Raw genomic sequence first — 15,128 nt, 5'->3', positions numbered from 1 at the left:
AATATACAGTTATGATGGCCCACATACTCAGCCTGAAATACCAGCTCAGTGGCCTTGTGGTTAGAATGTCCGCCCCGAGTCTGGGAGGTCGGGGATTGGTCCCCGGCCGGGTCATACCAAAGACTCTAATAATGGGACCCAGTGCCTCCCTGCACTTGGCACTGTGCATCATGGGTTGGATTGAGGAGTCCATGGCTGAGACATACTAGCGTCATGTCCAAGGGGTGAACTTGTACATCAAGAAGTGATGGAATTCAATGTTGTTCTGCCCCGTATTGTCATCTAAGTAATGTATCTATGAATGTTTGATATGTGTATACTGTATGTATGTCTATATTGTCTATGGGGGTACACTTGTATACATATGTCTTATTTTCCATAGCAGAAATGTTTTTTTAGAATCGATTGTGATGTTGTTTCTGTCCTCAGAGTGTGGTGTAGTCATCAGCCTTGTCAGTTATTGTTTTATTGTTTTTGTCTTTTTCTTTGGTAGTTATGTTTTGTCTTTGTATTGTAAGTCTCTTGTTTGTATGTTTTTGCTATTTTTTGTCCGATCTGTAATTTTCTGGTTAATCATTACTGAAATGCTTGTATGCCAAAAAATCATAATAAACAGATGTTAAAAAAAAGAAAGAAAAAATTACGTGTACGTCAAGCTGCATCACGCATTCACACTACAGAAACAGGAGATAGGCTCCTGACCCATGGCTCGGCAAGGCTTACTTACCCAGTCTGAAATGAAAAACGTGTTGTTCACAGAATGACCATTTATTTATCAAGTACTATTTATATAATGCTCCTTTTAATAATAATAATAAAAATAACAGCTTAATTTGTGTACCAAACTACACAGCTAGTAAAATGCAGTAGCTTACACAGCTGGATATAAACTGTATCCTTTTGCTCAGGCTGGCCGATGTATTAGAGTGTGTATCCACAGACGTGAATACCTACATTGGGTGACTCCCCTCAACATGCACACATACATAGGAATACAAACAATGCACATAATCAATGACTGCCTTTGCATACAAAGAAACACACACACAACAGTGGAAATCATTGATTCGCTCACCACAGTCGCAAACGAACGCAGGGGCACGCACGCACACGCACACACACACACACACACACACACACACACACACACACACACACACACACACACACACACACACACACACACTGTACTCTGAGTCAACCCCCACACACATAGTGTACCACTGCCTGAGACACCACAATTAATGTTAAGACCTCCCACACCTCTGTGCTTCACAAAGATATGCTATCGCTGCACAGTCATCCCTGTCATATGAACCAGAAAGAACGGCGCTCATTCACATACCGGGGGGGGTGTGTGTGTGTGTGTGTGTGTGTGTGTGTGTGTGTGTGTGTGTGTGTGTGTGTGTCTGTTTGCAGGAATCGATTGGAAGTTTAAGCCTGTTCATTTCAAAGCAATTGTCCTTGAGATCTATAGTTGATAAGAACGATATTAGCTCTCTTTTGTTTTGCTCTGTAACCTGTGCTCTCCACAGTCAGGGCAGGGTCTACAAAGCTCTTTGTCACATTTACTTTCAATAGCCCTTTTCCAGTTTCCTTAGCTGAAAGGGCAGTTTGTTTCATTGTAATTGTGCACATGTACACATGTACCTGAGAAATTGATTAATTCATAGTGATACTTTTTTTAACCCATTCTGACCGGGCACCCATTTTGGTGTCGGCATCATGTTATGCTTTATCTATTGAAAAACAGCAGATCTACAAGCTCATATCGCGCCACCGAGTGGCGCGATACGAGCTTGTAGGTCTGCTATTTTTGAAAAAAATCGAAGAACGACTGACATTTTTTTAATCTGATCTCAGGTCAGAATGGGTTAATCAGGCCAGTGTGTGTCCAGTGGAAACCTCGTTATGAATCTGATCTCAGGTCAGAATGGGTTAAACACACACACACACACACACACACACACACACACACACTCACACACACACACACACACACACACACACACAGTCACACACCCTCCACCTCTCTGCCTCCTTACCTGTCCCTGGACGTCCCATGATGATGTCCTTCCGCGGGGCGGGGTGGGGCGACTCGGCTGGCAGTATGAGGGGCAGGAGGGCAGTGGGCGAGGGGTGACAGGCCAGCGGCTGGGGCAGGGCCCCTCCAGAGGCGTCCTGGTGGCCCCCGGGCTTCCTCTCTCTCTCCCGGCCCCCGGAACCAGAGGAGGAGAGGGTGGAGCCGGTGGAGGTGCAGACCACCCCCAGGGTGGTGGGCGAGGACAGGGCAGGGTGGCCTGGCGTACCTGGTGTTAGGGACTGTTAGGGAAGTGAAGTGCAGTGTTAATTTTTCACAATATTTTGATTTAGTCTTAAGTCTTTTTGAATAACACACCATTTAGTCTTCTGAAAAACCTTAGTCGACTTAGTCTTAGTCAACAAAATTGTGAAGGGGGCTGCTTAGTTTGGAAATATAGGAATTTGTTTTATACATTTCATAAATGCCACGTGTTTGTTCGTGAGAGTTCACAAAAACAAATCAAAGTGGCTTCATACAGACAGTTATGTGCTGTGTTGTCGTGCACCGTATATAGTCGATCTACAAGCGCACAATGCATTGCGTTGCAAAGCGGTGTGAGCTTTTAGATCGGCTATTTTTGGTTAATAAAATAAAAATATAAATCCGGCTTTAAGATCATAATTGTTCAATGTTAAAAAACAATATCGATTTATATAAAGAGAACATAGAAATGACTGCGTTTTGACTTATTATATGCTTAACCCATTCTGACCGGGCACCCATTTTGGTGTTGGCATCATGTTATGCTTTAGCTATTGAAAAATAGCAGATCTACAAGCTCATATCGCGCCACCGAGTGGCGCGATACGAGCTTGTAGGTCTGCTATTTTAGAAAAATCGAAGAGCGACTGACATTTTTAGAATCTGATCTCAGGTCAGAATGGGTTCATCAGACCAGTGTGTGTCCGGCGGAAACCTCGTATGAATCTGATCTCGGGTCAGAATGGGTTAAATATAGTGATGAAAGAAACTAAAGAGTGATGTTCTTACGGAGCTGGAGGTGACCAGTACCAGGGTGGAGGCCGGGTTACGAAGGAGCACCGCTCCGTTGGTGGTGGCCCCGTTGATGGGCACGGGGACCTGGAGGCCCGGCGGCGGGGCGGCCAGGTGGGGAGGCTGGCTGTGCTCCCTGGAGCGGCTCCTCTCCCTCCTGCCCAGCGGACCGTCCGAGAATTTGGCCAGGGGGACGTCCGGGTTCCTCACGATGACGGGCGAGTCCCGGAGCGGCACGATGCGTCGAGGGGAGGGCTCCTGGGGCAGAGGCGAGGGAGGGGTGGGCGACACCAGCATTGGCGGCGGGGTGGACGCGGCGGAGGACGGGGGCCGGCTGGTGGCGCTGCGCGGCCGCGGAAAGGAGAGGGAGGAGGGCGTGTTTGGCTGGCTCTGGGGGGAGAGGACGCGGAAGGCGGCGGGGCTGAGTCCCAGGGTCGGGTCTCCCACCACGCCGACCGGAATCCCGATCAGCTGCTGCGCCTGCTGCTGGTGCAGCTCAGGCTTGGTCTGGTAGTCCTGGGCCACCAGGAGCGGAGGAGGGTGGTGGCTGTCCAGCTTCCTCTTGCTGGGGCTCATGGGCACGGTGAACGTGAGGTTAGTCTGGAAGGTGGGCATGATGCCCGACAGGTGGCGCTCACGCTCGCCGCCCGGCGTGCCCGGCATCTTCGTCCCGCTGAGGTGGCGGTGGCGCCGCGGCGTCAGCGACGGCGGCGCGCTGATGGGGGAGAAGGTGGCCGGGCGGAAGCCGAACAGCGGCGAGGGAGAGGGCGACGGCGTCGGGGAGAAGGGCGACTGGTTGGAGATGGGGGAGAAAGAGGGCGTGCCGGAGCGCGAGCTCCCCAGGGAGACCAGCATGGTCGCCGCCTCGCACTCGTCGAAGTCGAAGCGCGACAGGTCCTGGGGAAGGAGGGAGGGGAGGACCAGACGCGGGCGGGAGTCTCCCCCCCGGCTGCTCGCCTCGCTGCTGTCCCGCGACGTCTCGTCCCAGTCGAACTCCGAGCTGGCCCTGCCGCCGCCCAGGCGCAGGTCAGAGGGGGTCAGGGTGCCCGTGCTGCTGGCTCCTCCCCGCTCCCTGCCTCCGCCGCTGGCCTCCATCTCTTTGGTCCTCATGGAGAGGTGACGGGAGCAGTATCCCCGGCGCTGTGACTCCTTGGAGCAGCCCTCGCGGGAGCACAGCCGCCTCCACTGCTTGCCATTGAACTTCTTGCGGATGCCGGTGGGCGTGCACACGACGTCGCCCTTCTTGTACTTCTGCTGTGCGGCCGTCAGTGGCGTGCGAGAGCGCGAGGAGGAGGAAGACGCGCCGGAGCCTGTGCCTCCTCCTGCGCCCGAGGAGCCTCCTGCTCCTCCTCCGCCGCCCGAGGAGGCTTTTTCTGCTCTGGAGGAGGAGGAGGAGGAGGTGGAAGAGCAGATGGAAGGGAGGGGAGGGAGCTGGGGCACGGCAAGGATGGCTCCCCCGGCCGCCATGGCGGGGTCAAGGCCCAGCAGCACCGGGGAGGGAGGCGGGTGCGGGTTCAGAGCGAGGTGGGCCTGGGGCATCCCGATGCCCCGCACCACCGACAGGTGAGGGCTGAGGTAGCCTGGCGGAGGCTTGGAGATGATGTGGCGGTGCTGGGACACCCCCATGGGGACGGCCCCTGGGATGATGGCCCCCATGGGGACCATGCTGAAGTGGGACACCTCCATGTCCTCGATGGCGCCCGGCATGTACGGGTGCTGCTGCTGCTGCTGATGTGTGATCTCCCTCTCTCTGTCCTGCTGCCTCTGCAGCTCCAGCTCCTTCTCTCTCTCCCAGTCCCGGCCCGGCGCCAGACTGAGGACGGAGGCCGGAGTGATGGGGGAGCTCATGTTGGAGGAAGAAGGCGTGCTGGAGGAGGTCGGGACCATGCCGGGGTAGGGCAGTCCGCCGCCATGGCCCAGCATGGACGCCATGCTGGCCTGGACCATCCCCCGATGACACAACTCCTGCTCCACCTCGACCTCCATCTCCTCACGCTCCCTTTCCCTGATGCCCTCCATTTCATCTCGCCCTCCTCCTCCTCCTCCACCGGAGGTACAGATGGCGGGAAGGTCCAGGTCCCAGGGGGGCACCAGGAGGCGGAGACTTTGCCGAGAAACCCACACCGCCTTGGTGGAACCTGCCGCCGACCCCCTGCCGTCCCCCTCTTCGTCTCTGGGACGGGGCATCAATGACCCCCTGTCCTCTGTCAGCAGTACCCGGTAAGGGTGGGCTACGGCCGGGTGAGTGTCCACCTGGGTCACCACGCCCTCCCGGTACCACTGCTTCTGGCCCTCGCCATTGTCCTGGTCTCCAAACGGCACGCACACACGGGCGCCGATGGGTACCGGGTGAGAGCCCGGAGGAGGAGCGTCCAGGATAAGGTCCACCTCCTCCTCGCCGGCCGCGGTGCCCTGCTGATGGCGGTACGGATAGCAGCAGAGCACCTTCTCTCCATTTAACAGCACCTCCAGGCTGCCGAACTCACCGCTGACCTTACGGACCACGCCGGCGCGAAACACCGATTCTGAACTCTCCCCGTTTGTCTTTTCTGCTCCTCCTCCTCCTCCTCCTCCTCCGTCTCCACTGTCCGTCCTTTCCTTGCTCCGCCGCCTCAGCTGACGGGCGAGCACTCGCTGGTTCTTCAGGCCCTTGGCCAGGGCGTCGGTGAGTGCGTCGGGGAGACTGTTGGGGTTGTGGCGCGCGGGCATCTGGGGACGTGGGTGCGTGTCTCCTACCACCTCCAGGTCGGCCGAGTGCTCGCTGGCCGTGTCTGTGGAGGAGCAGCGGGGCAGCGGGCTGGGCGAGACTCTCTCCGCCTCTCTCAACCCCTCCCCGACCCCCGGTCTGTCTCTGTCCCCTCCCAGGGACAGAGCCAGGGTAGGCGGTCCCGGGGAGCTGTCCTGAGGGGTCCCTGTGCCGCTGGTGCTGGTCCTGTCGCCATTGTTGTTGTGAAAGTCCTCCATAGGCCTCCTCGTCTGACCACCATTTTCGGAACTGTTGACGTCACTTCCTGTCGGCCCTTGGCTTATGACTCCACCTGTCAGAGGAAGAGCAGGGGGTGGGGGTGTGGGCGTGCCGGAGGCGGGGTTGCTATGGCTACCGGCGGAGGGCGAGCAATGTTCGGAGATGTACTTCTTCTTGGGCATGCGAGCTTTGAAGGTAGCTGTCTTCCTACTGGAGGCGGGGTTAGGGCTGTTGTTAGAGCTGGGGGTGCTGCTGTTGCTGCTGCTGTCGTTGTGGCCGGTGACGCCCACAGCCGGCGACGCCAACCTCCCGGAGTCCATCGATGCAGCCCCACCGGCCGGTTCCGAGAGCCTCGGAGCGTCTCTGTGAAGACCCTCCCCGTCCAGAGTGACCCGCGTCTTGATTGGCTCCTCCTGGGAGGACTCTGAGTTTGAAGAAGAGGTGGAGGACGAGGATGATGATGATGATGATGATGATGATGGTGAGGAGGTGTGGTTTTTGTTTTCTGGGGACCTGCTCCTGTCTCTGTGCTCGTCTGGGTCTCTCTTATCTCCTCTGTCGGGGGTGTCACCCGCTCCGCGACGCTTCCCTCCTTTGGTCCGGGTGGAGGGAGGGGAGCGCCGGCCCTGCTTCTTTAATGGCTTCATCTGTTCATCTAGATGTCTCTCTGTTTTCCTTCCCTCCCGCTTTCCCTCCAAACAAGTCCTTTTGATTTGTTTATTTATTTAACTCAGATTCTGCCCCCCTCTCTCTTTCTCTGTGTCTCGGCACTCACACTCGCTCCACTCCTCGTTTTTATTATTTCTTGTCTTCTCACCACGCCGTCTCTATTTTCCTCCTCTGTCTCTCATGCCGTACTTTCCTCCTTGTTTTGTGACTTTCTACCTTTTTCGAGAGACTCTGAAAGAGAGAAAGAGACGGAGAGGGAAGGGAAACAGCGAGAGTGGATTACTCATGTGGTAAACGTATTGTGACATGCACAAAGCCTATTCACTGTATAAGGTAGGGCTCACTGTATGCTGTTGAAAGGAAAGTGGCTAATTAAAACCAAACCAAACCAACATTTTGCCACATTTGTTGTTGTTGCTTGTTTTTAACTTTTCAGTTAGATGTCTTTTTCTTGTAGTAGGCCTACTTTACAAAAACCACAAGGCGACTAAACCATAGCTAATTATTGCTTTGATAAACGGAATGTGGTCATTCCATATCCTTTCCCTTTTTGTTTGAATAGAATCTCAACGAAGAGTGTAGCGAATAAACAGACAAACAAAAAGCTAATTTAAAGTATCAAAGAATAAATGTTAACTTCAAAGTACATGAATTTAAAGTAAAAGCTAACGGGCAATCGGCCACATGTAAAAATGATGACATCTTCACTCAGGCACCTGTTTAGTCATTCACTACAAAACGATGTGCCGTAGTTCTAGTACTACAGTCATCTTTGACTTATTTACAAATTCATTACGCATTAAATCATTACAGAATAGGTTCTACTCACGTTACGCAAGGCCTGCATTCATGCAAGATAGATACATATTAAAAGCAGAAGGCCATATTTTAGGGTAAACACAGTATGGGCTTACAACACGGTATGGAAATAGTGAGGAGCACTTTACTAGTGCTTGCCCAGACAAGCCTTTATGTGCGCACACTTGCTCACTCACTCACACACACACACACACACACGTGCATGTGCGCGCGCACACACACACGCGCACACGTGCATGCGCGCTCGCACACACACACGCACACACACACACACACACACACACACACACACACACACACACGCAGTCACGCACACACACGCACACACGGTTTCTTGGCCAGGGCAGTAGAGGCAGGGGAATTCCTTGTTCACTCGCATTCTGAAACTCTCCCTCCCTCCCTCCTCTCTCTCTCTCTTTCTCTCACGTAGTCAGTCTGTGTCTCTTTCCCCCTACCGAATCTTCTGCAAGATTTCTCACTATCTCTCCCCTTGTCTCTACAATTCTGTCTGTATACGCCTCTCTCTCTCTCTCTCTCTCTCTCTCTGTATTTCTGTGTGCACATCTCTCTCTCTCTCTCTCTCTCCGACTCTATAGATATTGCCATCTGTCTCTCTCTGTCCCTATAGTGACTATGGCTCCCTCTGTCTGTCTACTATGCCTCTCTCACTGTTGTTCCATAGTGTGATCTGTATACCTCTCTCCATTTCTACATATCTGTGTACTCCCTCCTCTCTCTCTCTCTCACACACACACACACACACACACACACACACACACACACACACACACACACACACACACACACACACACACACACACACACACACACACACACTCAGACACACACACACACACACACACACACACACACACACACACACACACACACACGGTGATGACCTTTATCTGTGTATTTCATACCCAAGTAAATCCACCCCTACAATCTTCACTTCCTGTCAAAGACCATTACCTAACTTCACCCCCCCCCCCCCCCCGCCCTTCAACCACCCTCCCTTCAACCCCCCTCTGGCTACTAGCACACACTTATTCAACAAAAACAAAACTATATATATATATATATATGTGTGTGTGTGTGTGTGTTTTGTTTTTGTTGTTTTTTTGCTGACACAGGCCTGCGTGAGAAATGCCTGTAATTCGAAAAGGAGTAGGTTGTGTTTGCTCTTTGTTCTTCCATCCTCCGGCACTGTGTATACGTGTGTGTGTGTGTGTGTGTGTGTGTGTGTGAGGGTGTGTGTGATACTGTATGTGCAGGGCATGCCCAGGTCACTGTGTGTGTGTTCTGCCTCATTTGTTCCAGCATAGGAGTTTCCATCGAGCTCCGAGCTACGGCCAGACATCAACAACAACTAACTGTACGACAGTGCCTTATCTCATCGATCACTTGGCTGTTTACACACCCCTCCGTCTCTGTCTGAATATATCTAGAAGATTGTCTCTCTACACACTCTTGTCCGCCCCTTACGGGTCCATTTTCTTTGTTTCCCATTTCCACTGTTTCCCATACACTGGGCCGGGAGGCATATGTGGGTCGCAGACACATCTTTATGGGTCACAAGTATAAATATCCCTTTATTTATTATGTTTCCTACATTTCGTTTTTAATTATTATCTCAAAACATTTTCCCCAAACAATTTCTTCCCAAATATTTTTTTTTTTTTTTTTTAACCAAATGCTGTTTTTTTTTTCGTGAACTAGGAATACATTAAATGATTCTTCAAAAGAATTTAATGAATAAATCAAATCCCCCCTTTGGGTCTTGAGCTAAAACGTTTGGGAACCACTGCTCTAGGGCTGTCGACATTTTACACACTGCCTGTCTTTCTCTATCTCCATCTGTTTCTCTTGCCTTATATGCCCCTGCCTGCATGTCCACCTGCTTGCTTACACCCTTTTGCCTGCCCTGCCTAGGTCAGGTGTCTGCTGGTCTCTCTGTCTCCCTCTCCCCGTATCCTCCCACCAGTCTCATTGTCCGCCTACCTCTATTATCATATTATCAACTCGTCTGTCTGCCTGTCTGTCTTCCTATACGTCTCTGTCTATCTGCACATCTGTCCTCATGTAGCCTGTATGTCTACTGTAATGTAACCACATATGAACCCTGTAGCATCCCTATTCCTGGGGCAAAATAATATTTTATGTAACAGTGCAAAAAGGAAGGTCCATAGTATAAAGTAAACCCCTGTGGGACTCCAGTCAAGAAAGGCTATAGGTTTTTAAGTATACGGCTAGTCTCTGTTTACTCGCACCATTCTTCTGTCTTTCTTTGTACTGTATGTGTCTGCCTGCTTGACAGCCAGTCTGACTTCAGCACATCTTCTGTTCAAGCTGATGTCCTTTTAAAAGGGGGTGTCATCAATGTGTCCGACTGACAATACAGACAAATGTGTCCCTGGAAAGTGGCATTTTCTTTTTACATATTATCCCATTCTGACCTGAGATCAGATTCATACGACGTTTCCACTGGACACACACTGGTCTGATTAACCCATTCTGACCTGAGATCAGATTCTAAAAATGTCAGTCGTTCTTCGATTTTATTCAAAAATAGCAGACCTACAAGCTCGTATCGCGCCACTCGGTGGCGCGATATGAGCTTGTAGATCTGCTATTTTTCAATAGCTAAAGCATAACATGATGCTGACACCAAAATGGGTGCCCGTTCAGAATGGATTATTATAATGTTCTTATTTTGATCATGAGACCCAATTACTGAATGTAAGCCTCCAGGTTTCCCTCGTGTATATAGAGTTGTAGACCTATATGTCACTGATTTACTACGACACTATAGGGTCCATTTGGTTCCATTTGTGCACTCTCAGAGTTACAGACCTCTAAAGGCAATTTTTAGCTCTTTATGTGTTTATCGGTAATAATATTGTCCACTCATTTCTGTGACCGTGGAAAAAAAATGCATTTTGACGAAAAAATGTCCACCACAACCACAAGCCAGCATGGCGATGACCCCTGCCTTTCAATGTGGGATGCGTCATGTCGGCTGGAGAAACATCCATCTCCACTCTCCAGAGAGGATGAGTAGCTAGCTGCCCTTCTGTTCCAAGGCCACACGCACACAGAGGGAGGGAGCGAGAGAGATAGCAAACACCTATCCAATGATATAGGCGGTAGTTTATATAGGCCTACTTACTCTAGAGCCCACAGAGAGAGCAGTGATCATCACTGCCTGCATGATGTGTGCTATATGTAAATTCCTATTTAGGACAGGGGACTCGTAGAGAACAGCCGCCATAAAATAATTTGGCAGGCTGCCTTACTTGGTCACGATAGAAGTATGCTCCATGTGTTTACTCAGTAGGGTTAGTGTACTGTGTACAACAGCTGGTGTCAGAGTCATGATAACAGCTTTACAAGATATACTGATGCAACACATATATTGCCTTGGTGGAAATATGGAGCATAGATAGATAGAAGCCTATATGGGAAACGTATTGTATTATCTATGGCAACCACTGACCCCACAAGTCCTATTCGAATAGTAATGACCATGTTATTGCATGCGCAGCTAATAGGTGTGGTGGAATAGTGGTAGTAAATGGCTACTATACTACAGCACAACATTAGGACAGCATAGTTTTTGAGCAACGTGACCATATAGCAGTTCATATATAGCGTCGATTAAGTTAATGGCGCAATCATACATGTATTTGTATAGCCCACACTTGGGCTGAAATAAACACACACACGCGCGCGCGCACACACACACACACACACACACACACACACACACACAGTAAAATCCTCAGTGTTTTTTTTTTATTCACTTGAAACTCCGAACACAAATGTAATCCGAGGGTCCATTTGGTAACGGTTACATGTGTAATAAGTATAGCCTACACTCCAACCACAGTTAGAGAACTTGATCTGCATGTGCAAGCCAAGGCACTAACTGCAAAATGCAAAGTAAACCGGAGGAATGTCGTCACCTCTGCTTTAGCTCAATAGTACCGTATATGTGTCAAGCCCTCGTAGTGCTGCGATTACTATCTGCTTACTACACAACAGGCCGTGGACGGTGCGTGCACAGGGCAGCAGGCCTCACTGGTACACACCAGGCCGCTTGGAAATAACGGCAAATAAACGCATTTTAACACCTATATTAAGCCGTGATCTCATCCAATAGCGTTGTGTGCGTCGCTGTGCACGACGGTATCAAAGTGTCACCGATGGAAAACAACGTACTTTGTCAATCCGGTCACTTATAGTCTACATACGCGGCGGCGAACAGCAGGTAAAGTAATTATTGTTGCCAATCCGAAAGTGACAGTCATTGTGAAACATCGCCGAAGCCCTGGTGCAACTTTGTATCGATCCTCCGGGTGTGTGTACTATTGTAACGACGTTGTATCAGACCTCTGGGGGAAAGTCGTAATAATATTGTAACAAACAAACAAGAAAAAGTCGCCGAAAAACAGAGAAAGGCCCCGCATCGCACGCCCCAAAGCGAAAGCTACGACCAAATAGCCACATTGATTCATTAAAAGAGGAAGAAACTAAGCCTATTTATATCCATGTTCGTGAGAAAAGGAGAGCTCAAATACATGCGTAGTTTTTGGAAGCTTCGTCGCAATTGTACAGGGGAGAACAGTTGTAGGAAGTCCAATGGCAGTTATGGCGTTGAATATATTTCTAGTGGAAAAGTTTCTAGCTTCACTACAACCGTCCGCACCGCTCCCTTTTTTTTCACCCAGACACCCAATCCGCCCTCGATATTCCTCATCCGCAGCCTCGCTGAAATGACAGCAGACACAACAATGAACCCATAGATATATCCACCGTACTGTTAGACTGTTTGTGACAGTAAACATGTACCGACGTAGCACCTCCGACCAAAGGCAACAACAAGCTGTTACTGCAGTGCTGCAGGAGGAGAAAGATTTGTGGGCAAGCTTTTTTATTATTACTCACCCCGAACAAGACAGTCCTGCTGCAGCCAAGGTGCTCTGTCGAGTCAGCGGGATGGACGGGGCAGAACACGCGCTTAATGTCCAGCCGCTTGGGAATATGTAACGGCCCGCTACGTGTTTCTTCCAGCAAAGCAACTTAAAAGGAGGAAAAACTATGCTGACTGCCCTGTGCCTTCTTACACTACAGTCGCAAAATGGTGAATGAAGCCGCAAAGCCTTGACAACCAGGCCGCTCGGCCAATGGGGAAGCACGAACGCATACAGTAGCCAATGGGAGCCTCGCAGGGCGGCGCCGCGGGCCAAAGAAAAATTGACAGACGCACCGTTTGGGCCAATCGCCGTGTGGGAAAACACAGAACAGCTGTTAGGGACCGAGGTTGCGAGGGCCAATGATGGTCCAGCGTCACAGCAACTCTTTCTCTCTCCCTCCCTATCCCCCCTCGGTCTCTCTCTCTCTCTCTCTCTCTCTCTCTCTCTCTCTCTCTCTCTCTCTCTCCCCCATCTCCATCTCTCTCTCTCTCTCTCTCTCTCTCTCTCTCTCTGTCTCCCAGTCTACAAACAAACAGGGACAGACAGACAGGCATGCAGGCAACTGACATGCAAGTGCAGGAACAGTCAGTGATGTTTGTCTTTGTTTTCTTTTCATCACATTGCATTAATTTGTTTGTTTAATCAAGTCCCAGACTACAGAAACTCGTATAGCGTCACTGTTTCCACATCCAGTAGCCTATACATATTCTATATCCTGCTTTCTCACTTTAAAGTGCAATTTATCACACTGTGTGTAAGCTACAGGTAGATGAGGTGTAGTTTTATAAAGTGGCCATAAGAACACCAACTCCCAAATCCTCACTATGCCTTGGCTTTATACGCTCTCTCTGGCCGAGCGGCCAATTAGAATCCTACGTCCCGCCTCCCCGTCCAATCACCTCAGACTTCAGAGGCTTGTACGTCACCAGAGCCGCCTGTGATTGGCCGACAGATGGCAGGTCTCTAGGCCAATGACTGCATGCTGTGGTGAGGTCATTGTGAGCTTGTTGCCATCAGGTTGCTCAAACAGGAAGAGTGGGAACCCAGAGTGTAAATTGGTCTAAAGTAAACCTGGGATTACACTTCCAGAATGACCCATATATACATTCCGGCACCACACGCAAACACACGTTAAAACACACAACGGGATAGGCAGGACACGTGCATGTCGGTGAAGCATGCAAACGTGTGCTGTGCACAAACAGCATGCCTTTTTTTTTTCTTCGAGAAGAGATGCTTAGAGAAAGGCACACAGGCACTAATGCATAGTTGCATACCATCACATGAGGAGCACAGTCAGCCCACACACTTACTCACTCACTGTGCACGAGTGTGTGCACACACACACACACACACACACACACTCACACTTTCATGTCTGTGTTGTATTTGTACCAATGTGACCCACCACTTCTACACAAACAAACACACTCACACACGCACGCACGCACGCACACACGTATGCACACACGTATGCACACACGTATGCACATGCGTGTGCACGTGAGACGTCGTCCATGGGTATTGTTGTTGTAGCAGTGCGACAGGCTGGCCCTACAGCTGACAGCCACAGATGGTTCAGTGTGTGGTCAGTGTTTAAATACAGAGCCGGGAGGATGCAGCACTGCAGACTGCCACTGTCGCGCGTGCGCACACACACGCACACACGTACACACACACAATCCATCCACCCACACACACGTCCCACACCCACCCAGGTCAATGGGTACTACTAATGTATGCACTCACATACACGAATATTCTGGAACCGGGCGAAGAGCACAAGAGCGAGCATCTATATACCGCAGCGTTCCACAACACGCTGGGGCGCGTTACATAAGCTGTACGTGTGTGCACTGACTATAGCAGACACCCTGCTCATCCCTTGACGTGCGCACACACTCACGCACGCACAGGCACACAGAGTACAGTATTGTACGGACCACAAATAGAACTTTATTGTAAGAAATCCACTATCACAGGCCTATAGCGTACACATGCACACGCCCACGCACACGCCCACACGCATGCCCCCACACACACACACACACACACACACACACACACACACACACACACACACACACACACACACACACACCCACACCCACACGCATGCCCCCACACACACACACACACACACACACACACACACACACACACACACACACACACACACACACACACACACACACACACACACACACACACACACACACACACACACACACACACACACACACACACAGTTTTATGTAGTCGACACACATACAGTAAATAGCATTTGTGTGCACAATCATTCAAGCGTGACCTATAAACATGTGTACATACATAAATACTGTGCATAGTAACCACAGTACAGTACCACAAACCCACGACAATGCCACACCATCATTACAGCAATTTCTGCCATTTAAAATCCTGTTACATGGAACTTCTAAACTACACACAGTGCTTCAAACGAGTCTGCACAAACTCATCACAGACACACACGCACGCACGCACGTGCAAATGTAGACTCAAATACATGCAGTGCATGCGTGTACACGAACAGGCGTACACAATACAATGCACGTGAAACGGTTCCATGCCCGTAGAGACTGCAGTCACCCTGCCTGATGGC

At 50.4% G+C, this 15,128-nt stretch overlaps 1 protein-coding gene across 7 annotated transcripts in view; it reads right to left on the bottom strand.

The window, feature by feature from the left end:
• Positions 1-12,647, bottom strand: part of cica (capicua transcriptional repressor a) — a 53,279-nt gene extending 40,632 nt beyond the window's left edge. For 6 of the 7 annotated variants that reach the window (XM_083778769.1, XM_083778773.1, XM_083778771.1 and 3 more), the window contains exons 1-3: positions 12,477-12,647; positions 3,074-6,941; positions 2,046-2,322 (exon numbers count right to left, since the gene is read on the bottom strand). In XM_083778769.1, coding sequence (XP_083634895.1) covers positions 2,046-2,322; positions 3,074-6,688 — 3,892 coding nt within the window. In that variant the 5' untranslated portion in view covers positions 6,689-6,941; positions 12,477-12,647. Of the gene's footprint in view, positions 1-2,045; positions 2,323-3,073; positions 6,942-12,109; positions 12,251-12,476 lie in introns of those variants that run through there. The other variant, XM_083778770.1, reaches the window with a different exon arrangement.
• Positions 12,648-15,128: the final 2,481 nt, after the last annotated feature.

The sequence above is a fragment of the Protomyctophum parallelum genome (genome assembly GCF_964188405.1).
Source record: "Protomyctophum parallelum genome assembly, chromosome: 1".
Classification (NCBI taxonomy): domain Eukaryota; kingdom Metazoa; phylum Chordata; class Actinopteri; order Myctophiformes; family Myctophidae; genus Protomyctophum; species Protomyctophum parallelum.
Note: the sequence above shows the minus strand (reverse complement) of the source record. Positions and strands in the feature narration are given on the sequence as shown.